Source organism: Cyprinodon tularosa, unplaced genomic scaffold (genome assembly GCF_016077235.1).
Source record: "Cyprinodon tularosa strain WSP-4 unplaced genomic scaffold, ASM1607723v1 ctg733, whole genome shotgun sequence".
NCBI classification, from domain to species: Eukaryota; Metazoa; Chordata; class Actinopteri; order Cyprinodontiformes; family Cyprinodontidae; genus Cyprinodon; species Cyprinodon tularosa.
This window is the reverse complement of record NW_024039489.1, coordinates 284,732-308,579: the sequence shown is the minus strand read 5'-3', so window position 1 is coordinate 308,579 and position 23,848 is coordinate 284,732. Positions and strand designations below refer to the sequence as shown.

The 23,848-nt window shown below is 39.5% G+C and overlaps 1 protein-coding gene across 1 annotated transcript; it reads right to left on the bottom strand.

Annotated features, from left to right (window-relative positions):
- Positions 1 to 17,919: 17,919 nt before the first annotated feature.
- LOC119772945 (GTPase IMAP family member 8-like) lies at positions 17,920 to 22,170 on the bottom strand. Its single transcript, XM_038269666.1, has 7 exons — positions 22,014 to 22,170; positions 21,270 to 21,689; positions 20,911 to 21,210; positions 19,841 to 20,560; positions 19,616 to 19,749; positions 18,828 to 19,509; positions 17,920 to 18,723 (listed from the first exon to the last, which is right to left on the bottom strand). The coding sequence occupies exons 1-7, from the start codon at positions 22,042 to 22,044 to the stop codon at positions 18,545 to 18,547; spliced, it is 2,466 nt and encodes an 821-aa protein (XP_038125594.1). The 5' UTR covers positions 22,045 to 22,170; the 3' UTR covers positions 17,920 to 18,544.
- Positions 22,171 to 23,848: the final 1,678 nt, after the last annotated feature.

Here is a 23,848-nt window from a genome sequence, read left to right as displayed (position 1 = left end):
TGCGTTACATACAGCTTATGAACGTTGCATTGATATTTCACAATGGCACGAGTTATAGAAAAATACAAAAAGTGCAGCAGTGGTCAAAGTGTGAACAGTGCAGAGGATAAGAGACAGTGTGCAAGTTGCAGTGGTTCAGTGCAAAATGGCATTTGTGCAAAAAATGCGTTATTGAAAAATACAATGAGATGAACAATTTAAAGGGCTAAAAGTTAAAAGTTCAGCAGCATTTGATGCCCGATAATGTGCAATAGGTGCAGAGTTCGGATTGTGGATCAAAGGTTCAACAGTCTGATGGCAGTGGGGAAGAAGCTGTTGCACAACCTGGTGGATCTGCAGCGGATGCTGCGGAACCTCTTTCCAGAGGGCAGCAGGGAGAACAGTCCATGGTGGGGGTGTGAGGGGTCTTTGATGATATTACGGGCTCGGGACACACAGCGCTGTGATGAAATGTCCTTAATGGAGGGAAGAGGAGCCCCAATGATTCCTTCCGCTGTCCTCACCACCCTCCTCACATTCTTCCAGTCAGAAGCTCTGCAGCCTCCACACCACAGAGAGAGACAGCTGGTCAGAACGCTCTCTATGGTGCTTCTGTAGAAGGCTGTGAGGATGGGCGGGGGCAGGCGGGCTCTCCTCATCCTCCGCAGAAAGTACAAGCGCTTCTGTGCCCTCTTCACTAGAGATGAAGTGTTTACAGTCCAGGTGAGGTTGTCCGTGATGTGCACCCCCAGGAACTTTGTGCTGCTGACCACCTCCACAGCTGAGCTGTTGATGAGCAGTGGAGCATGGTGGGGGCGGTTTTTCCTGAAGTCGACGATGATCTCCTTCGTCTTCTCCACGTTCAGGATCAGACTGTTTTCACTGCACCAGTCCACCAGCTGCTCCACCTCCTCTCTGTAGTCCCGGTCGTTGTCGTCCCTGATGAGGCCCACCACCGTGGTGTCGTCCGCAAACTTCACGATGTGATTGGTGGTGAACCTGGGGACGCAGTCATATGTCATCAGGGTGAACAGCAGGGGGCTCAGGACGCAGCCCTGAGGGGAGCCCGTGCTGAGGTTACATGCCTGTAATCTATGTAATGGGTTAGCTTCATCTGGATTTATAGACAGATATAGCTGGGTATCATCAGCGTAACAGTGGAAATTAATCCCATGCTGTCTAATAACTCTACCAATTGGGAGCATGTATAAAGTAAAGAGAATTGGTCCTAGCACTGATCCCTGTGGTACTCCACAGGTAACCTTTGAGCGTGTTGAAGATCTATCATTAACATGAACAAACTGAATTCGATCAGATAGATAAGATTTAAACCAGTCTAGTGCTGTTCCTTTAATTCCAACAAAATATTCAAGTCTTTCTAAAAGAATATTATGGTCAACTGTATCAAATGCAGCACTAAGATCCAACAGGACGAGCACAGATACAAGTCCATTATCTGAGGCCATGAGAATATCATTAGTGACTTTCACCAGAGCTGTTTCAGTGCTATGATGAGCTCTAAAGCCAGACTGAAACTCTTCAAAAAGTTCATTATGGTGGAAGTGATCGCAAACTTGTTTGGCAACTACTTTCTCAAGAATTTTGGATAAGAAAGGAAGATTGGATATAGGTCTATAATTGACCAAGTCATCTGGGTCAAGAGACGGTTTCTTAAGCAGAGGTTTAATTACAGCAACCTTAAAAGCTTTAGGTACATATCCCTGTAACAGAGATAGATTAATCACATCTAAAATGGAGGAGGAGATCAAAGGGAATACCTCCTTAAATAACCTGGTTGGAACTGGATCTAACATACAAGTTGAAGGCTTAGATGAAGACAATAATTTTGCTAATTCAGAGAGTTCAACTGGATCAAAGCAGTCTAAACCCGGTTCAGATTCCATGACTACCTCAGGTACAATCGCGGATAGAGGAGTGCTTATGATCTTATTTTTAATAAGATCAATCTTATTTATAAAGAATCCCATAAAATCATTGCTGCTAAGAGCAGGTGGAATGGACGGTTCAACAGAGCTATGGCTCTGGGTGAGTTTGGCAACTGTATTAAAAAGAAATCTAGGATTATTCTTATTCTCCTCTATTAATGAGGAGAAGTATGCTGCTCTTGCTTTACAAAGAGTCCTCTTATACAGCAGTAAACCATTTTTCCAGACTAGGAAGGACTCTCGCAGGCCTGTGGAGCGATATTTTCTCTCCAGTTTCCTAGCATTTTGCTTCAAAGTACGCAGCTCTGCATTAAACCAAGGAGCAAGCTTTCTATTTTTAACGGTTTTCATTTTCAAAGGAGCTGCGTTGTCTAAGGCAATACGCAGAGAACTAGCAACCCCATCAACAAAATCATCAACCTGTGAAGGGGAATAAGCTAAGCTTTTGCACTCTGCAGCACTGCTCAGTGACACAGATGAGAGAGAAAGTGAAGCAGATTCTTTAAAATTTATAACTGCACTATCTGATAAAGATCTACTAAAATTGAACCTTCTTTTGGGGGAGGAGAACTCTGTTAAAGTAATCCTGAAGGTTATTGGAAAGTGGTCAGAGAGGACAGGGTTGTGAGGAAATACTGTTATTTCTTCACATTCTATGCCGTATGTCAGCACAAGATCCAAAGTATGAAGATGAGAATGCGTGGGACTATTCACATTTTGAACAAAGCCAATAGTGTCTAAGATAGCATTGAAGGCTGCTCTTAAGCTATCGCCTTCAATGTCAGCATGGATGTTAAAATCTCCCACTATGATGACCCTGTCAGTATTTAATACCAAATCAGAAAGGAACTCTGAAAACTCATCTAAAAATTCAGAGTAAGGACCTGGTGGACGATACAAAGTTACAAAAAGAAGAGGTTTTCTTGCCTTGAAATTTGGATCAGGGAAATTAAGGGTTAAATGTTCAAAAGAGTTGTAGGTATTAATTGTTTTGGGAGTAATCAGTAAGTCAGACTGGAAGATTGTTGCTACTCCTCCTCCTCGCCCAGAACTTCTGGGGATGTGAAAATTTAAATAGCTTGAAGGAGTTGCCTCATTTATGCTCACATAATCCTCTTGCTGCAGCCAGGTTTCTGTAAGGCAAAACAAGTCAATGTGATTATCACAAATCAAGTCATTAACTAGTAGACTTTTAGAGGAAAGCGATCTTATGTTAAACAGACCGCATTTAATTGTTTTAACTTTTTCCCCAATTGGAGTTATTTTGATTTTAATTAGATTATCATGATTTACTCCTTTGGGAATCTTTGCTAATTTATTAGATTTTGGTCGTGGGCAAGACACTGTCTGAATGGAGTAAAGAGTGGGTAACAGTAGAGAAGCTGCAGAGATGTGTGTTAAACTACAACTCTGCTTCCTGGTCTGCACCCTGGGTGGTCAGGGTTTTGGAGGACTAATAAATGTGGCCAGATTCCTAGAAAGAAGAGCTGCACCATCCAAAGTGGGATGGATGCCGTCTCTCCGAATCAGACCAGGCTTTCCCCAAAAGGATTGCCAATTACTAATGTAGCCCACGTTGTTTTCAGGACACCACCTAGACAACCAGCGGTTGAATGACGACATGCGGCTAAACATGTCATCACTGGTCAGATCAGGGAGGGGACCAGAGAAAATTACGGAGTCCGACATTTTTTTGGCAAACTTACACACCGAAGCCACACTAATTTTAGTGACCTCCGATCGGCGTAACCGGGTGTCATTACCACCAGCGTGAATAACAATCTTACTGTATTTAACCTTATCCTTAGCCAGTAGTTTCAGGTAGGATTTGATGTCGCCCGTTCTGGCCCCCGGCAAACATTTGACTATGGTCCCTGGTGTCTCTAATGCCACGTTTCTGACTATGGAGCTGCCAATCACCAGAGTGGGCTTCTCAGTGGGTGTGTCACTGAGTGGGGAAAACCGGTTAGAAACGTGAACGGGTTGGTGGTGACCAGTGGGCAGAGATCCACGACTACGCTTTCTGCGTACAGTTACCCAATCGCCTGGCTGCTCAGGCACTTTTGGAGGACAGCTACGTGGGGGGCCTACTTCAACAGCCTGAAGCCTGGATTCTAACTCTGACACCCTCGCCTCCAAAGCTACAAAAATACTACACTTATTACACATCCCATTATCACTAAAGGAGGCAGAGGAATAACTGAACATCTGACACAGAGAGCAGGAGAGAGGAGAGGAAGAAGGAAGAGTTGGAAAAGAGTCAAGGGAGGGAGAGAGAGAAGCCATAGCAATGCTAAGCTAGCGCTAGCCTAGGCTAGCTACTCCTTGCTATCAGAAATAAAACAGTGTGAAACTGACAAGTGCTCAGTAGAAAAGTGCAGCAGAAGGTGCTATGTTTTAAAGTAGTCAGTTAGAGTTAGGCTACTTAGATACAGAGATATCACAGAGAAAATAACTTAACTTCAGATGGAGATCCTCTGAACAGCTGCACACTCAGTTAATCCAAACAGGAAGTTTATTGATGTTACTTCTTCAATAACTCAGTGCACTATATATTTATATATATACTCTTACCCTGTATATAGCTAGCTCTTACTCATGGAAAACATATTTATTGTGCAGGAAGAAGGTCTTAGCTCTGTTACACTGGTAGCCAAGTAATCAACATTTGTTGTCAAGATTCACCTTGTGTTTTTTATGCAATGATAATAAAGGAAGTCTAAGTCTAAAGAAGCTTCAACAGTCAGACTCCCATCTGGCTTCAGAACAATGGATTCTAGACTCCAACATCACTGTTAAAACGAGCCTTGGTAGAGTCAGTTCACTATTATCAAAATACATGGCTGGAAAGGTATTAAACTCAAGTGTTTCAATTAATTTCCTAAAAATTGCCTTTTTTTGTAAGAAAATACTAATCACTTTAATTAGATTTTAATTAGATTAATTAGTGTCCTGTCTGGCAATGTGGCAATAAGAACAATTTTCTTGATGCCAAAAAGAGCCCAACAGATTTTGCTTTCAAGTGGAGCAGTACAGCTATCACCATAGTGTTCCATTTGATTTATGCATATAAAAAGGTTTATTATAATTAATGCAGGGAGTTTTACAGATTATATGGACACTGCAATGTAAGTAGAACAGGAAAAGTAAAGGAGAAAAAGGAGAAAAGTTGAAAGAAAGTGGAGATAAAATGGAGATAATGATAAAACACCTACAGTCTGCTTAATCACCTGCAAAGAGATGTAAAAAGAACAACACAACCAAGGGATATAGCATAAGTAAAACAATAAAGTAACACCTTGATACTATCGCTAAAGTATTAGTATTATTTAATCTGACATATGCTGTGGTAGCTGAAGGTAAGAAAATGGGCTTTCTGTATGGAAGTGGATCTCTAAGCATCTGGAACCAAGCACCTGTAGTTGTTTGTGAAAGTGCACTTGTGCATGTAAAGTTTCTAAACTTTAGTAAAGTTTAGGAAAAAAGCTCAATAGTGGTTGTGAAGAGCCGAAGATGCGCCCCTCCAGAGCACCGAGGCAAGCGCCAGGGGACCCAAAGCCCCAGACGCCCAAGGGGACCCCAAGAGCAAAGGCGCCAAGCAGGGGCCAACCCAGAAAAAGGGAGGAGGAGAGTAAGCCCCAAAGAAAACCCCCAGCCACCGCAATCCCGGAGCCACCAGGAGCCGCAGGGACTAGTCGGCGGACTCCGCCGGCAGTCAGCCACTTCGAAGTGGATCCGGCCATGGGCCCCAGGGACCCGAGGCACCAGGAGCACCCCACCCCCAGGCAGGAGCAGCTGTCAGGAATAAGCCAGTACCCCGCCCGGGCATTCACCCCCAAACACCGAGCACCACCAGTGCACCGGCGATCCTAGGTGGCAGGCAGCGGAGGAAGAGCAGGACGGGAGGAATTGGCTCGGCACTTAGCGGAAACTTGAGATGTTCTTGGGAGAGGGAAGAGTTCAGAACTGAACCTGACAAGTACAACAAAAAAAATCTATACACAGTCTCAATCACGCCTTCCCATCCTAGTGCCCCCACTCGTAACAATTGATTTTTTATATTTTAAAAAATCAAAATTCAACACTCTACTTACATCACATGTTTAAAAATACCATCATATTGTATTTTTAGCTTTAATTAAACCAATCAGATTAGAAACTTCTCTGAACCAATGACAATAACTCATAATGAATAAGAGTAAAACACATGAATATAGATTTCTTTTTTTAGATTAGTACTTGCTTTTAAACTCTGATTTTAAAAAGTCCCTGCTTTCTAATGAATGATATAAGGGAATATGGACTAATGTACAGAAGAGGTCCAACATCTTACTGTTTTTACGCATTAGTTTTACAGTTTGATGGAGAACAACAGAGTGCACTGTTTGGGTCAAATCTATTTACTATAGACATAGGACACTAAACCAGCTCTCATTTTTTTTAGTTTTTATTTTTGATGCTGTAGCGCTATACACTAGGAGAGCCAGAAACATGTGTCCAGGCAGGGACAGATGATCACTGAGGGGTCGCAGCAAAATAATTGGTACCAAAACCAATTTAGGTTCAGTCTACACTGATCACACTGCACCAGCTAAACATCCATATTCTGCATCATCTAATGTGGAAGATGTATTAGCAAAGGCTCATATTTTTATTCATACATGCCGTATATAGTTATAGGTAATGGTTTTCATTAATATGCATATTAAATGAGTTATGCAGTTGCTCTTATAACTCTCATTTTATGAAAGACTCCATGTTTACTGCAGAGACGTCCCTTCTTCCCCATAAAACAGAAAATGGAGTTCCCAAACTAGCATTTTTGTCGTATATAAGGTTCGTATATTGATGTGAATAATCAATTAATTAATGTGATTTTGTCAGTTTATGGTTAATATGGTTAAGAGTTGTTCTATTTAGAGTAGTTCTATTCTGTACTTTTTTTGCTAGGTGTACTTCTGCAGTTTTGCATGCAGGGTATCTAAAGAAGCAGAAAAAGACCAGAGGAAGCTACAAGGATGAGAAAAAGCAGAAAGAGCATAATGATAGAGATTGAACTAACAAATATTGCAGAGTGGGAGAATAGAGATAGAATGAAGCAGATTGATGAAATAGGGGTCCCTATGTCCTCCAGCAGTCTAAGCCTATATCAGCATAACTATAGAGATAGCTCAGGATAACCTGACCCACTCTAAGAGCTTTATCACAACGGAAAGTTATAAGCAAACCTTTAAAAGTTTACAGGGCGTCTGCTTCATGGGCTAAAACTGGTTGTTGGTTCCACAGGAGAGGAGCCTGATAACTAAAAGATCTGCCTCCCATTCTACTTTTAGAAATTCTAAGAAACACTAGTTAATCTGCAGATTATGAGCAGATGTTGTTTAAGTTAAGAAATCATTTTATCAGACTGTTAGCAGCTTTTAGGAATTAATTTAAAGTCTGATTTTAACTTCTGTTGCCCAAAAAGAAAATCTATGCAATTGGATAAAAAAAAAACATATGGGTGTATATGAGGTTGTTAAAACAGAAACAAATACAGTTTTCTGTTTCCTTCCATCAGTTTTGTTTAGGTAAGTAATAGACTCATTTCTAACTCGATTCCAACCCTGTTACACTCAACCTTTTTACTCACTACACCGTTTCACTTTTTGCTTTCAATAACTCGTATTAGACAAATGTTTATTAAGAACTAGTAGTAACATTAAATCTTTAGCTAATGTTTTTCTTAAAGTTTATTTTCAGCTAGAATAATAAGTTACCACATTTGACACATGACAGTTAAAACATTATAACATAGAATAATTAAATAAACATATAAGCTCTTTTACACAAAGAAAGGGGAAAAAAAGACAACTGAAAGAATTTCTTTATCTTTAAGAGCTACAGGAATCAAACTGTCCCAGTACAAGGTTGAATCTAAAACATTCTTCATGTTTTATCAGTGGCCTGAATATCCCCCATAGGCCAACTTATTACCAAAGCAGGTTATATGCAAGGCATAGCTGTTGATTGCCTGGATTGAGCTGACTTCTCAGAATTTGCCATACTTGTTGCAGGTTTTTGGCTTTTGCTGCTTTCCTTGTGGCCAATACATGGTTGCCATTTGCCTGTGGTATTCCAAGATACTTGTTGGTCTCTTCTACTTATGTTATTCTCACTTCTGGGATATAATTCCCTCTTCATGTCACCATCCAGCCACACTTATCTCGTGTCTCAGTTTCCAATTGACATACTGGCATGTGTTGGACCTCCTGGTACACTAATTGTGAAAGCACTTGCTGTTTGTGAACACTGAGTGACTAAGTAGCTCATATAGATATTACACCATACAAAATAGAGAGCCCAGGCAGGAGTCATTCACAATGACCAGTCAGGTAATGGGACATCCCTGAGGCCAATTGCCAGGGTGTATGATCAGTCAGAGGAATTGTGACAGGACTACACTGTCATACATATAAACATTTTGATCTACTTTTTAAGATGCTTATTTTAATTTATTTGAAACTAAACCTAAGGATCTGAAAGAGATCCACAGATTATAGTCCTCATATCCAAAGTAAAAGCATGCATAATAGTAAAACTCTAAGTCAAATGGTAAATAAAACAAAATATCAAAGATATAAGAAAGGGTTGGACGGAATTGGATTTTTCATGAGTGTTCTAATAACCTATACTGATATTTTTCCTTAGACCTACTTACAGGCACCATGAAAGTTTCTCAATCCTGTTTTTTAAGTAATTGTGCCATAAGTGTTAGAATACGCATTACATGTCACGTTGGCGCAGCCATTTTGTACGATACGCCAGCTGAGGAATACACAAACAACAATGTATTGAGAGAGGAGCAAGTCCAGGATTCCTTAAAACAAGTTGAACAGCATGGTGAAAAAGCGGGGTACTTGGAGAAAATAAGTAAATTAACGGACTTAATCCATAAAAACCCAGAATGTGGTCCACAGACCTAAACAAGGTTCCTCAGGTAACAGTATCAGATGTGTTTTCACTCACTGCATGTGACCTGAAGATCTAACATCCAATCAAGAGGCACTTAGCTAGGCATCTTCCTGTCACAACATTTCATTGGAATAATTCTGCAGCAGATTAGAATCCCTTTGTCTTTGTGTGTTTCTTTATCACCAAATAGTTATGCCAAAATAACAAAGGAAAAATATCCAAAGCGCAGTTTAAACTGATTTTGGACCTTATTAAATGTATGATTATATCATTGTAATAATTTTAGTTTTTAAATAAAAAACTAAAATTATAAAAATATAAAGATTGCATGTTCATTTCACAGCATGTTCAGAGCTGCAACTAGAGGGAGTTGTTGATTATAATTTAAGATTCCAAACTTCTGTTATTGTTTACTATTATATGTGCTTGATGTTATGGCATTTTGGTATAAACTTTGCATATATTTTGTCCTAGGTTTTGCTCTTTTAGGAATTGCTCATCCATCTTCTTCCCTGACAGTTCTTCTTTCAGTTTTCTGTCCTCTTCCAGCAGGAGCTCAATTCCTGCACATCTTTGAGAAAACAATCCACACTAAACTGTTTATCTTTTTCAACCACCAGCAACTTCTCTACTCCCCTTTCCTGTCTGCCTACTTAAAAAATATGATAAAAATAAAGACCTCTTGAATCTGAAGCCAAAAAAAGAAAAGAAATGGACCAAAAATATGACCAAAGAACGAGTGTTGGATGGCGAAAGAAAAAAATGCTGTAGTGAAATTTGAAAACTGTGCAACTGAGATTAAAAAACAGACAATTGTACTACATATATGTTTATTTATTAATAAACAACAATTTTCAATAAAGTGAAAACATAAGCAGTAAAATGAAGGAGAGACAAACTGTACTTTAATGTTTTTCTTCCCAAGAAAGACACATTTTCTCCCTTTCACAATAAAATCATTAAATAAAGCAACATTTTGTGAAAGATACATTTTTATAGAAATTTTCGGCAAACTTTACAAAGTTTTAATTTACAAAAAATAAACTTTAATTCATAAATTCGATAAAAGGTGAAAACAATTCAGCAAAAAAAAAAAATCAGGCTCTAGTAAACCTGTCAGATAACATGCAGGTATGATTAAGAAATGTAAGCAGAGAAAGATGTGTAGGAAAATAAAGACAACAATTAACTTCAAACCCAGATGATTATAAATATGGTGTCATGATTTGGTTGTGGTTAAAGGACCCAAATGCAGAGGCAGGGAGGCAGAGGTGAGTTTCTTGATGATTTAATGTAGAGTAAACAAACAACTGAGGCAGGAATCCAAAATCCAAAAATCAAAACATGAAAACAAAGTCAAACAAACCAGAAAACATGAAGACATCGGGGGGGGGAACTATCACGGGGAGGGAGACTCAGAAAGACGGAGTTGGAGGAAGTTAGAAGAGAAACCAGTACTGAAGAACTGAACGGAAAGTGTATTTATGGGAGACTGAAACAAAGAGAGGACTAACAAGCAGATTGGGAGCAGGTGTGGACAGAACAGGAAAGGAGCTAGGGAAAAAGGGGGAACACAAGAGGGTAGCAGAGGGCATCAAATAAAAAGCTGAAAAACTAAAAAGTTACCGGAAAACACAACAAAATAAGAATTAAACCATTAAAAATAAAAAACATGGAACAAAGTAAAACAGAATACTCAAAAGAAAACATAACAGAACCAAAACTAGGAGTTAAAGGAATAGTACACCCAAAACATGATTAGCCTTCATTTTCTACTCACCCCCATGCTGAACAACACTCTGGAGTACTTTTTTGATATCTCAAATGCATCTGGAGATCTGGGAGGCTTCTTGCTGTCTGCTGACATTCAAATAATGGAGGTCTATGGTGCCCGAGACAGAAAGGTCCATAAAAGTCCACAAAAAACGTGTCAATATTCCTCCATACTGCTCGTCCAATGTATTCCAAGTGTCTTGAGTGGGTAGCATCCAGAATTTACTCGAAACGAAGTCATTTAGAATGTTTTTAGAGCATAAACAGTAGTGTATAGGATTTCCTGAAAGCGCGCACATGCGCGATCCCGACGCTACGGAAGCCGGCACACCAAACCAGATGAAAGTGCACATTCAGCGTCTGCTCTGCCAATAATGCAAGCGTAGAAGAAGAAATGTGCCGTTTACCTGTGCAAAGAAAGAAACAACGAAAGAAAAATGTCTGAGGACTTCAGTGTTGAAGAAGAGCATGAGTTCTTTGCCGAGCTGAATGCGCTGGTTTGGTGTGCCGGCTTCCGTAGCGTTGTGATCGCGCATGTGCGCGCTTTCAGGAAATCCTATACACTACTGTTTATGCTCTAAAAACATTCTAAATGACTTCGTTTCGAGTAAATTCTGGATGCTACCCACTCAGGACACTTGGAATACATTGGACGAGCAGTATGGAGGAATATTGACACGTTTTTTGTGGACTTTTATGGACCTTTCTGCCTCGGGCGCCATAGACCTCCATTATTTGAATGTCAGCAGACAGCAAGAAGCCTCCCAGATCTCCAGATGCATTTGAGATATCAAATAAGTACTCCAGAGTGTTGTTCAGCATGGGGGTGAGTAGAAAATGAAGGCTAATCATGTTTTGGGTGTACTATTCCTTTAAGGAAGTGAAACTAGGAACTAGAACATCAAACCACAGATTAAAGCCAAAAACTTCTGCAGTCCATTCTTCTAAAAAAAAAAAAAAAACGGATGATTGCTGTAATTTTTCACCAGAAGATTTAAAAATCTGGATTGTATGCATGCATGTCTATTCAACAGCTACAGCTCTGTGAACTGTTACTAAAGTTATTGTAGATCAGCTGACAATAGAACCACTGTCAAAAAACCAAACCTGTAAACATGGAGATTTAGTATGATTTGGGATGCAGTGCAGGCCCCATATGACACAAAGGGGAAAAACTTTATGCAGATGGTCTTACCTGCAGAGAAAGCTGTTCTCCTGAGCTAGATACAAATGTTCTGTAGAGCAGGAAGTTGTTTAATCGTCAATATGGGGAGGGGCTAACATGTAATTCATCTAAAGATTAGTCCGGGGCGTGGAGAGATAGCATACAATTTCAGCAGATTTACTGACCAGAGAAGGAGAAAACATCATCACATGATTGCATGTGTCACCATTTCCTCCCTGTCCATAATTAATACATAGCTTTAAAAAATATATTTTTGTAGACCATCGCTAAATGTTTAAGGCACTTGGTATTCAATCTGAGTATCTCTGATTAATAAAGAAAAGGAATCACTGGATCACTAAGAAACACTAAACTAAAAGTCTTTGCTTTCTGTAGAAGCAGCTTTAGTTGGTTGTATGCCACCAATGAGATAAATGCATATTCTAAAACAATGATAGGTGGTCTGTGGAAATGCAGACATTTCTGCATACAGGTTTCATTTTAAAGCTACTAGCATGTGTGTACAACTGTACTCTGTAGGGTACAGGAGGACTCCACTACTTTGTTATTGGAAAGTAGCTGTAGTATATTTAGTTATAGAGCTGGCTCCATAAGTTTCTCAAGCATTTGCTGTCAATTTTAGTGAACAGATACAAAATTTTGTTTCAACCGACAGGTCAATTATATAATAAAAGGTTTTATAACATTCAGCAGTTACTCTGGAAACCCATTGAATGTGACCTTCCAGGTATTTTTGTCAGGGTATAGCCTGCTTTGTTCTAAGAAAAAGGTTTTATGGTGCTGAGGATATTTAGAGACAAAAGTACAGATTGATTGTTAAATCATCTCCCGATATTTTTTTAGAGGATTTGCAAGCATAGAGTTGCCCAGCTTGTTGAGTTCTTTAAAATCATTTCCCATTATGCTGTTACCCAAGCAGATGATGGTGAAATAGATCACTATCTCTACAACAGACTGATAGGAGATATGAGGCCAAAGGCGTAGGTTTGATTTCAGCTTTGGTAGGGATACTATTGGTCTTCAGTTTCACTGGTCTGATGTCATTGGTCCTTTGAAAAAATATGCATGCTCTTTTTTAATGCTTAATGTGAGCATCAGGGCTTCTTTTGTTTAAAGAGAACAGCCGAATTTCTTCCTAGATTAATACAAATCTTATCAGCACTACACTCACTAGATGCTGTTTATCAATGTTTAAAGCATCACTGGCTCTGATGAATTAGGAATTAGGACTTTTTTCCACTTTGAAAAGGTTTGCATTTAAACTTACCAGCGACTATTTAACCAAATATAGTCTAAACATGCCTGTTATATGTGGATTTATCCTGTGTTTCATTTTGAAGATATAGAATTGTGCAGAGGAAAACCCACTCTTATTTTTTTTATCTAATATGCTCTCTCTGTATCAAGCAAAATAATACATTCAAGGGACGGCAAATAAATGCACTAATACAATATATTTATATCTGCACTGGAACTATAAGAGGAACTGACACTGAGCATTTAAAATATTAACTGCACTATACAAGTTGTACATCTGGGCTGTAGTTACTCTGTCCAGCCCATTTCATGTATTTTATCTTGGGCTGAAACAATTACTCATTTTGATCTATTACTTAAATAATTGTCAACAAATTTAGTAATTGATTAATCATTAACTGAGTATAGGGCCACTAAAATGTGCCTTTAGCCGACGGAACGACCCACTTAGAGCAGGAATTATACCAAGATTGTAAAAAAATATGTAAACATTTTGCATTTAAGATAAAAAAAAAAGTTTTTGTCTGTCAATATTCTCCATTCAATATTTCTCCTCAAGAGAAAATGTTTCGGTTTCACCTGGTTTCATTTAGTAAATAATCTTCTTTAATAAACCTTTGGCTATCTGATTATTAATTGATTCATCAAAAAAATATTTAATAGATTAATTAATTTGCAGAATAATCATTAGTTGCAGCCCTAATTTTATGGTAACATTTCAAACACATTTCTTCCATCATGCAGCACTGAAGGGCAGCTGCTTCACCCTGAGGCTGCCCTGCATCATTATATCTGTTTCCTGCAATCATATAATGTTTTTAATAGTAAAGGATTAAATGTAACACAACCTTTTATCATCATCCTATATTGCTTACTGTCTGACTGTTTAAATAGCTCCTTATGCAACAATGCTGTCTTGTAAATTATAAACATGTTGTTCACATTGAGTTATTGGTAGGGACATGTCCCTATGGTCCCTATGCAAACCTATGCCCATGTATGAAGCATATTGCTGCAAACACTGAAGGACCTAAATTTCCTTAAGAAGTCCAGTCTTTCCTTTCTTGCAGTTTCACAGTAGTGTCTCCAGGTAAACACTGAGGTATTATTACCTCAACTTCTTCTCTAATATCAATAACATTCCATTTGTTCTTGTTTCTTCTGAAATTTCCGATAATCTCCATTCTTTTGTTGTATTAAGGATCAGGTTGTTGTCTCCACACCACGCCCAGTACTCAGCTTTTGTCCATCTTTATTCCAGCAACAACTGCATGGTCTATCTGGGAAAGAAACAGTTAAGCAGACAATTCTGAGCCAATTTTCAACTCAAAAGGGAGGAAAGAGAGCTCATACATTTAGTCAATGTAAAAGCTGAGCAAGTACCTACAGTATGTCTAATAGAGAAATAAGAATAATAACTGAAAAAAAGCCCATATGTCAAGGCTCAGAACAAGATGACCCAGTGTTCGAGAGAGGCAGACTAAGGAAGGAACCTCTGCAGGGAGAGAACACAGGTTAGTGACCATGTCTATCTGGCAGAGGATCATAATCAACGTGTAAGTCGCTTACCTGGTCTTAAAGTTCAGTCTGTGCCCAGAGGAAAAGGGTGGTTCTGGGCGGTCGGCTGACAAAAAGATGCAGTGGGGGCTGCCCAGAGAGTGCCAGACACTGAAGTCACGGAGGTCGGAAAACAGGCAGGACATAGAACCTACCAGATGAAGAAAGGCAGGATAATCCAGAAGGTGAAGCCACAGCCGAGGACGGGCTTAGGAGTCAGGGCAAGGAGATCAGAGATACGAAGACGAACCGAAGGGGAATCTGGGACGGTGTTAGGAAACAGTTCCAGGTTTGGTACACAGGCATAATACAGCAGGAATCTGAGGACAGGATAGCCAAACAGATCAGAACGGGGACAGGTACGCTCAGAGGTCCAGAGGAAGTACATGGATCAGATGAATGGTAATGGGAACTGGTCGGAGCTAGGAAAGTGAATGAAATAAGTAATCAGGCCAGTAATCAGCACCAAGATCATGACAAAAGGAGAATAACCCATATTCAATCCATGATAATGGACTGGACCATCTTGTAGGATCAGACTTCCAAAGAAAACTGAGTTTAGTGTCCACCTTTTGGTTGGCCCTTTTCAATCTGGTCATCCATCTGAGGGTTGAATTCCAATGATAGACCAACAGAGGTCCCCAGCAGAGCACAGAATTCTTTCCTGTATTTAGACACAAACTTGGAGGTCTGTTGGAGATTATGTCTTTTGTGGGCTATGTCCATGTCATCTCTTAAACGAATGTGTACCAAACGGTAGAGCTATTCAAAATATAACTAATGTAAAAAATTACCGGACTGTCTTTATAAAAAAATACTATCCTGCAAAATGTTTACACAAGGGGATCATCAAGAGCTGCTTAGTGCTACAGAAGGCACAAAGCACTATCTATCTATATCTATATCTATATCTATCTATCTATCTATCTATCTATCTATCTATCTATCTATCTATCTATCTATCTATCTATCTATCTATCTATCTATCTATCTATCTATCTATCTATCTATCTATCTATCTATCTATTATATATATATATATATATATATATATATATATATATATATATATATATATACATATACACAGACTATATTCTCCCAGTATTTCACAGGCTTCATGTCATGATCTGGCCTGTTTGCTTGCCCCTTAATTGGTTATTTCTTTCACCTGTCGTTTTCCCTCCCTGCCTCAATAATCATTTATTCCGCTCACCCGTTTCCTTTGGTTTATATTCTGTTCAGCCTGAACATTCAGGGCCAGATCATCAACTGTTTTCTGTTAGCCTGTCTGTTCTGTTTAATTTCATTGTTCATGTCCTGGATCCTGGCGGGCAGTGGAAAGAAGGTTTTGTGTCTGTCTCGTCTCATCCCACTGTTCCTCCCCTGCTGAGTCCTCAGGGTTTTTGGCTCTAAATGCGGGGAGGTTCAGTTTTTATCCCAGTAATCCTGGCTCCAAGGAAGAGACCAGTTTAAAGGTCCTGCATCAAGTTCTGGTTCCACGTACTGTCTCGGCTACCCTCTGCCACTGAGCCTGCCAGTCTGCACCTGATCCTGTCTGCTCCTGTGCGTGACCACCTGGTCACGCTTCCGGACCCTGTCAGACTCTGAACCCTCCTGGGAGTTCTAGGATGCCTGGAAGTCTGGATCCTGCCTGTTCTGTCTATTCCTGTCTGTACTGAATCCCTGACCAGGATCGTCTTCCTGCTAATCCCCTGCGGCTGCAGCCCCGGGGACATTCTGGGTGATGCGCACTGCGTCAGCTATCAGCCCATCTGCTGGATCGCACCCCTTTCAAGGGTAATAGACTGAACTGCTAAACCAGAGTGTCTGTGATTGGGCGGTGCCCCGCCCCCCTCATGCAGCATCCGTGAGCAGCGGTTCCTAGGAGCTCCACTTTAGTTTTGTTATTGTTCTTCATTTAATAAACGTTTTGAACTTTCCTACTGACCGTCTCTCCTTGAATACTGGGTCCATCTCTCCCCGTTTCATGACACTTCAACATGCTTTTTGTTCAGCAGTGGAGTCTTGAATGGTGAATGTGCATACAGGCCATTGTTGTTGCATTACTTATTGTTTTCTAAAAAATAATTGTACCTGCTAATTCCAGGTCTTTCTGAAGCTCACTGCAAGTGGTCTTTGGCTCCTGGAAACTCTTCTGATAATCTTTTCACTCCTCTTGCGAGGAGCACCTGCTCGTTCTCGGTTTATGGTGAAATTAGGTCTTTCCACTTCTGGATTATGGCCCCAATGTTGCTCACTGGAACATTTAGAAGTTTAGAAATCCTTCTGTAGCAATGCCATCATTAAGATTTTGAAGGTCTTCAGAAAGCTCTGTACTTTTACCGATCATTGGATGTTTCTTGTGTGATATCAGAGACCCCTTTTTATAGGCCATCATTTAGGACTGAACCAGATGATATTAATTTGCACTGACAAGGTTTGCTTTACAATCACTGAGAGATTTCAGCTGGTGTCTTGGCTTTCCATGCCTTTTTGCACCTCCCTTTCTTTATGGGTTCAATACTTTTTCCTTTTGCCATTCCACATTATTACACATAACTTATTTTCTGGGCATCTATGGTTTGATTTCTATGTATGCGTGGATTGCACGGATTGTTACAGACATCTGCTGAAAATGTCATGTCAATAGCACCTCTAGAAATGTATCTACTGAGAAAAATGGTGGCATGTTCAATATTTATTCTATCTGCTGCTGTGCTGTTATTTAGCAGACTGATGATTATAAAGTGGAGGAAGCAAAGACAGGTTCAGTGATGTGTATTTGCCCTTTTCCCCGTTTTCTTTTTTTTTCATGTTTTTCACACTTAAATGTTTAAGAACAACAAACTTAAAAAAAAGTCAATGACAACAGCAGTAAACAAAAAGCAGTTTTCCAATTAAGATTTTTAATAAAGGAGAAAAAAAATCTATTTATTCTCAAACCATCTTTTTAACCACTATATATATCAGCAAAATGAACCAGAACTAAATATCTTCAAAAGCAGCAAAATATAAATTGAATTGAAGTCATTAGATAATATTTTAACCTAAAATCATTACCATTTTATTCCAATTTGTATTTAAAATGTAATCTGCCCGAATAAAACATATTTGGGAACAAATTCAAATTATGGCATTAGCTGATGTTGATGATTTATTATTTAAATTTATCGTGTTTCAAGATATTGTGAAGGATCTGGCAGAGGGAGATGCTGAAGGACAGATCAACAAACTTCCTGTGATTTAAACCTAATAGTTTTTTTAAATATTTACACAGTGAGGTATCTCTGTTAAATGTGTTTGATTAGAGGAAAAGCAATTTTAGTTTTTGTTAGTTGTTTAAGAAATATTGTGCTATTAGTTTTACTGTACAGTTTATCTGGGGGGCCAACCCCCCCACCCTTAAACCTAATGACGCCTCTGGAGAAAAGAATGTGACGATACATGAAGCCTATAGAGATATAAATGATCGTACAGTTACTCTTCTCTAGATCAGGTTTGACAAAGGAGGCATATGTCTGCAGTCATGTCAATAAAAGCAAACAGACAGAAATACAACACAGAGATGGACATTAAATAAAAACACTCCAGGAGAAAGAACTGGGAATAAGCTCTGAGGCATCAGCATCTGCAGGGGGCAGCAGCTTCATCTCTAAACCAGGACTTTAAACATGTGATCTACAGTGTTTAGACCAACATGGGCTCATGTAGCACCAAGCTGGTATATTTTCATATTCCATCCTGTGTTCTCCTTTAGCTTCCATCCTTTTATTTCTGCTGTAGCTTTTTAGTTGAACAATAGTTCCTGTGTTTAGTTGAAGGATTGTAGAAAATGTTCAGAGGATCTTTATTCTCTGTGAGAATTAAATCATCTTTGGATGATTTTAATCTATTGGAGATCTTCATCATGTTTCTCCATATAACTGACTGAGGAGCAAATGCTGCCAATCCCAGAGCTGATCTCAGACTGTCTCACTGTCTTAGCCAGCCATTCAGCAACGTTGTTATGAGCTCGTTGGTTCCTAATCTCTGAAATGCTCCCATATTCTGAGGAAACATCTCCGCTCACTGAAAGAGAAGAAGAAAAAAAACTGTTATTCTAAAATAAAAAATGGGTGGAGCACGGAGTTTGTAAAAACTCAGTGATTAATTCTTCATCATTTTAAACTTACTGTCTGGAATGTAAAAGTGATCCTTGCTCTCTGCCACCTCCACAGAGGGCACTGTTGGTTTCTCTGGTTCCTTTGCTAAAGCTTTCATCATTCTCTCCATCAGCTCCTGCTCCCGTCTGTTCCACTCCTCTTCTGTCAGAATACGTTGTTTTTCTTGCCGAGGAAAGAACTGAAATTTCTTTCTTTTTCCTTCAGTCGTGAAGCATCCTTTGTTCTGTTTTACCATGTTGATAATTTTTTGGAACAGCTCTTTGACTTGAACAGGATCATCATAATCAAAGCTGCTGAGAACATGGTATCTGTTCCCACACTTCTCCAGAAGCTCCTGGAGCTCCTTGCCCTCTCTGACGATGTAGTTCTCTACAGGGAGGCCATTGAGCCAGTCTCCCCAGGTAAACAGCACCATGCAGTGTCTCCACACTCTCTCTGTTAATGGCATCAGGACCTCCACCAGAGCTTTGAGATCTTTCTGAGTGAAAGCTCTGAAGATTGGAACAACCAGGAGAAAAACATGAGGTCCAGGAGAAAACATGGAGACACTGTGGAGAACTTCATCTTTGATCCAGTCAGGTGGTGTTGGGTCTGAGAACCAGCCTGGTGTTTCAACCACTGAGACTTTTACTCCATCAAAGTCTCCTTCATGTTTCTCACATGTTGCAGATGTTCTCTGATCTTCATAGTTCTGAAAATAAAGAAGAACATTTCTGGACGTGATGAACTCAGGTAAACATCCAGTCTGGATGTTAGAATGTGTAAAATATTTTTTCTTAATCATCATGATGGTTCACCTTTTCCAACCAAGCTCTATCAAAGGTTCTGTTAAATTTCTCCTTGAAAAGGATCCGATTTCCTGCTGAACTCTTTCCTGAACATTTCTGTCCAACCAGAACAATCCTGATGTCAGTGACTGGATCTCTCTCAGCTGGAAAACAAACAGAAAAACCAAATAGTTTCTAATCCTGAAACATTAATGTTACAGGATTTTATCATAAACTTTTATAAAACTTGTTTACCTTCATAAACCTCTTTCAGAACTCTTGACTGTGTCTCGTTGATCTCCTTCAACCTTCTGGCTTCCTTGTCTGCAGCCTCCATCTTGGCTTCTATCTGTGCTGCTCGGTCCAGGTCCACTTCATAATGAGGATCTTCATTTCCTGCCCACATCTCTTCAATCTTCTCAATGAGCTCCTTTACCTGAGTCTTATCACTGTGGCCCTTGTTGTTCAGAACATGATACCTGTTCCCACACTTGTTCACTATCCACTGCAGACCTTCATCACTCTCTATATGCTCCTCCACAGTCTTCACTCCTAACCAGTCACCATAAGTAAACAGAACCAGTGTGTGTTTCCAGATTTCTTCTCGAAACAGACTCATGTGTTCCTGGATAGATTTCAGATATGATGCATCAATGTTGATTATCAGAGTAATAACCAGCAGCACAGCATGTGGTCCTGGAGGACAGAGATTCACACTGTTCTCTATTTCCATTTTGTCCATCTCACTGGTGTCCTGAAGGGTGTGGATGTAGAACCATCCAGGAGAATCCACCACTGTGAGCCGCCTTCCTTCAACCACACTGTGGCTAATTTCACTGCCTGTTGTCTTTCTTCCAACACTTTCATTCACACCAAATGCAGTTTTTCCTAGAATGATGTTTCCTGCTGAGCTCTTTCCAGCAAATGATCCACCAATCATCAATATTCTCAAATGGTTTGGAGGGACTTTTCCACCTACATCACAAAAACAAACCAATAATTTATTATTTATATATTTATTTATTATTTAAATGTTTGCAGCTCAGGTCTGTTTAGAGTAGAGTTGATAATGTGGAGAAAAAAGATAAATTTGTCAAAGAATATATATATGTTAGTTTATTGGTGTTTGTGTGATAAAATAATTTACTATGTGAATCCTTAGATTTAGATGGTTTTGAAATGTCGACTGTGTCTTTTTTTTATTTACCAACATAAAAACAGTGTCCAAAAGTTCTAATTAAATAATGTGTTTTGTATGTCGAGCTTCCAGAGACGTCTGTAGAAACATTTATCACTTTATCCCGATAGAAATAAAGTAGAATTACCTTTAATCTGCAGCTTCAGGTTTCTTCTTTGTTTCTGAACTTCATCAAACCTTTTTGAGGCTTTTTTAACCAAATCTTTCAGTCTCTCTCTCAGAGCATTTCCATCAGATTCATCAACAGAACAGTGTCTGCCCCTGTTCTGTTTAATCATCGCCTCAATTTTCTCTAGAAGCATCTTGACTTGATCTCTATCTTCTCTGTTGCTGATGTTGAGAACATGTTTTCTGTTTCCACATTGTTGAAGGATCCACTGCAGGAATGGACTTCTTCTGATTTCTGATTTAATGGTTTCATCACTACATGGATCGACTGCAGGACTGAACTTCTTCTGATTTCAGATTCGATGGTTTCATCACTACATGGATGGACTGCAGTGAACAGCACAATGGTGTGACTGAAAACATCTGCTTTGAAAAGTTCCAGGTGTTCCTTTAGAGATAGTTTGATGAGATTAAAGAAATATAAACCAACAGGAATGACCAGAAGAAAGACATGAGGTCCTGGGGGACACAGATGGACACTCTTCTGGATTTCTATCTGATCCAGTTTTGGGGTGTCTTCTCTTGAATAATACCACCACCATCCTGGAGTATCAACCACCGTGAGTCGTCTGCCGAGTACTTCCTGCTGCCTCGCTTCACTCTGAGCTGTTCTTCTGCTGGTGTCAAAAACATTGTGACCCAGGATGATGTTTCCAGCTGAGCTTTTACCGCTCGAAAGGTCGTTGAATCTTCCTCCTATCAACACAATCCTCAATTCTGTAGCAGGGCGGCTCAGTGCTGTTAAGAGAGTTAAGGCTTTATTCTATCACACAGTTTATAAACATCTACTTAGATTAATTGATCAGAGAAAAAACTTTCTAATTCAACTATAAATTTCTATTACAACCATAATAAAAGTAATTACCAAGAATGTTTCCAGAAATTAAAAACCATCATAAGAAAACCTAGAAAAGCAGAGGGAGCCATTTTGTATGACCTTCCCTTTTTGTTTAAGGCCAAAGTCTCTGAATTTAACGTATTTATCCACTACAGTAAGAATTTACTAGATTATAAACCATGAATATAAAGTTTGAGGAAAAGTTTTATAAAAAGATCTCTGACCTGAGTTGGAAATATCAGCTGAAGCGGCCATTTCATCAGCTTCACTCTGTCGACTTTCTGCTTGTTTGTTCCAACAAAACCTGTTTCTAAATGAAAGTAAATGAAGCTGAAGGAATGTTGTTTATGTTGAAGGTTGGATGGTGAAGTCAAACTAGGTCAGAGATCGCCATCTGCTGGACAACTAGATTAACTACAGGTCTACTGAGGTTTAACCGGTCCGTGTACTTTAGGTAAATGTTTTTTTTCTTGAAAACCAAAAACGGATTCTACTTCAGTTTTTCCGTTTTTCCATTTACAAATCAAAAACGGAAAACCAAGCCGAAAAAAACGGCCCGTTTTGGGGTTTTCGCCAACATTATTGTGTGTTTTATTAGTGGAACATGTAAGACAAAGGCTAATCATATGCTGTAAACCAAAAATATAGAAAGTTTACTTGATGAAGATTTTTATCATCAAGCAAAATCCACCTTCCCATAGGATTACTCTCTAAATGTGTCTTAATTTTAGTGAACAGTACATGTTTTTCAAGCTAACAGAAAAACCAAGTTGGTTTTTTTTATTGATTTAATTGTTTTATCTTCACCCACACCAAAAACAAATACTGGCACTGGGATAGAGTGCCTCATATATTTCCCATTTGTCATAAAAAAGATTCTAATTAAAAAGGTAAACACTTCCTGTCTGGGCTAGAAAAGTTCTAGTTTGTAGTATCTATAGTGGCTTCCATGGGAGTTCCTCAGTGCTTCCTCTCTCCTCCATGGAAATTATTGATCACATTTTTACTAAAGAAGTGTTAGAATAACCCTTATTGAATAGCCTATAGGTTGAGATTCTTATTTATAAAGAAACTGAGATCCAATCTAAGCAATAGCCATATAAGCTGCATTGCCTATCCTTTCTAAGTCTGTTTTAGAAAGTGCAATTCTTGTTTATTTGCTGAACAATCTGACCCAGAAAGCTGGTTCTGTGCTGAGTTTCCTCTACTTGAACCAATGAGCTGATTGTTCAGAAAAGCAGCTCCTGCAGAATATCCTCAGCACAGAAAAATTTTTTGGGGTTGTTTTTTTTTAGCAGATAAGCCTGTAAACAGCCGGTTTAACATTTTTTCATGACGTTATACTACTAGGCATTTTGCTGCTTCAAAAACAAATTTTTATAATTCAGCCGATTAAAAAGAAGTTCATCTGTAAGTTGCATGTGTGAACCTTTACTATGGGGTGAATGAGAGAAGACATTCTCTGATCTTGGTTTGATTTCCCCATAGTCAAGCTATTTTAGATATTTTAGACATAATATTTGTTGTCACATTTAACAGCAACAGGTTCACTGGTGTAACTTTCTGAAGGACTGGTGTAGACATGTCCCCCCCATTATTATTATTTTTTTTCCCAGGTTGGGGTCTGAACTTGGGAGAGGGAGATGTTCTCCCTCTCCCAAGAACATCTCAAGACTCCCCTAAGTGCGGAGCCCATTACCCCCATCCTGCTCTCCCTCCGCTGGCTGGTGCCTTGGCTCGCTGGTGCACTGGTGGAGCTCGGTGTTTGGGGGTGGATGCCCGGGCCGGTACTGGCTTATTCCTGGTGGCTGCTCTGCAGGGCCTGGCCCCCCGGTGCCCGGGTGGGGCTCCCGTCTAGAGGTGGCTCGCCCTGGGGCCTCAGGTCTCTGGGGCCCAAACAACTACAGGTGCTTGGTTCCAGGTACTTAGAGATTCACTTCCATACGGAAGGCCCATATTCCTATCTTCAGCGACCACAGTATACATGTCAGATTAAATAATACTACTTATACTTCAGCCAAAGTATGAAGGTGTTACTTTATTGTATCTTTTACAGTGG

Coding starts and splice junctions, on each gene's coding strand:
- LOC119772945 (XM_038269666.1), bottom strand. CDS start 22,044: ATGGCCGCTTCAGCTGATATTTCCAACTCAG. Junction 21,690..22,013: donor AGCTGATATTTCCAACTCAG/GTCAGAGATCTT, acceptor CTCTCTTAACAG/CACTGAGCCGCCCTGCTACA. Junction 18,724..18,827: donor TCACTTTTACATTCCAGACA/GTAAGTTTAAAA, acceptor CTTCTCTTTCAG/TGAGCGGAGATGTTTCCTCA.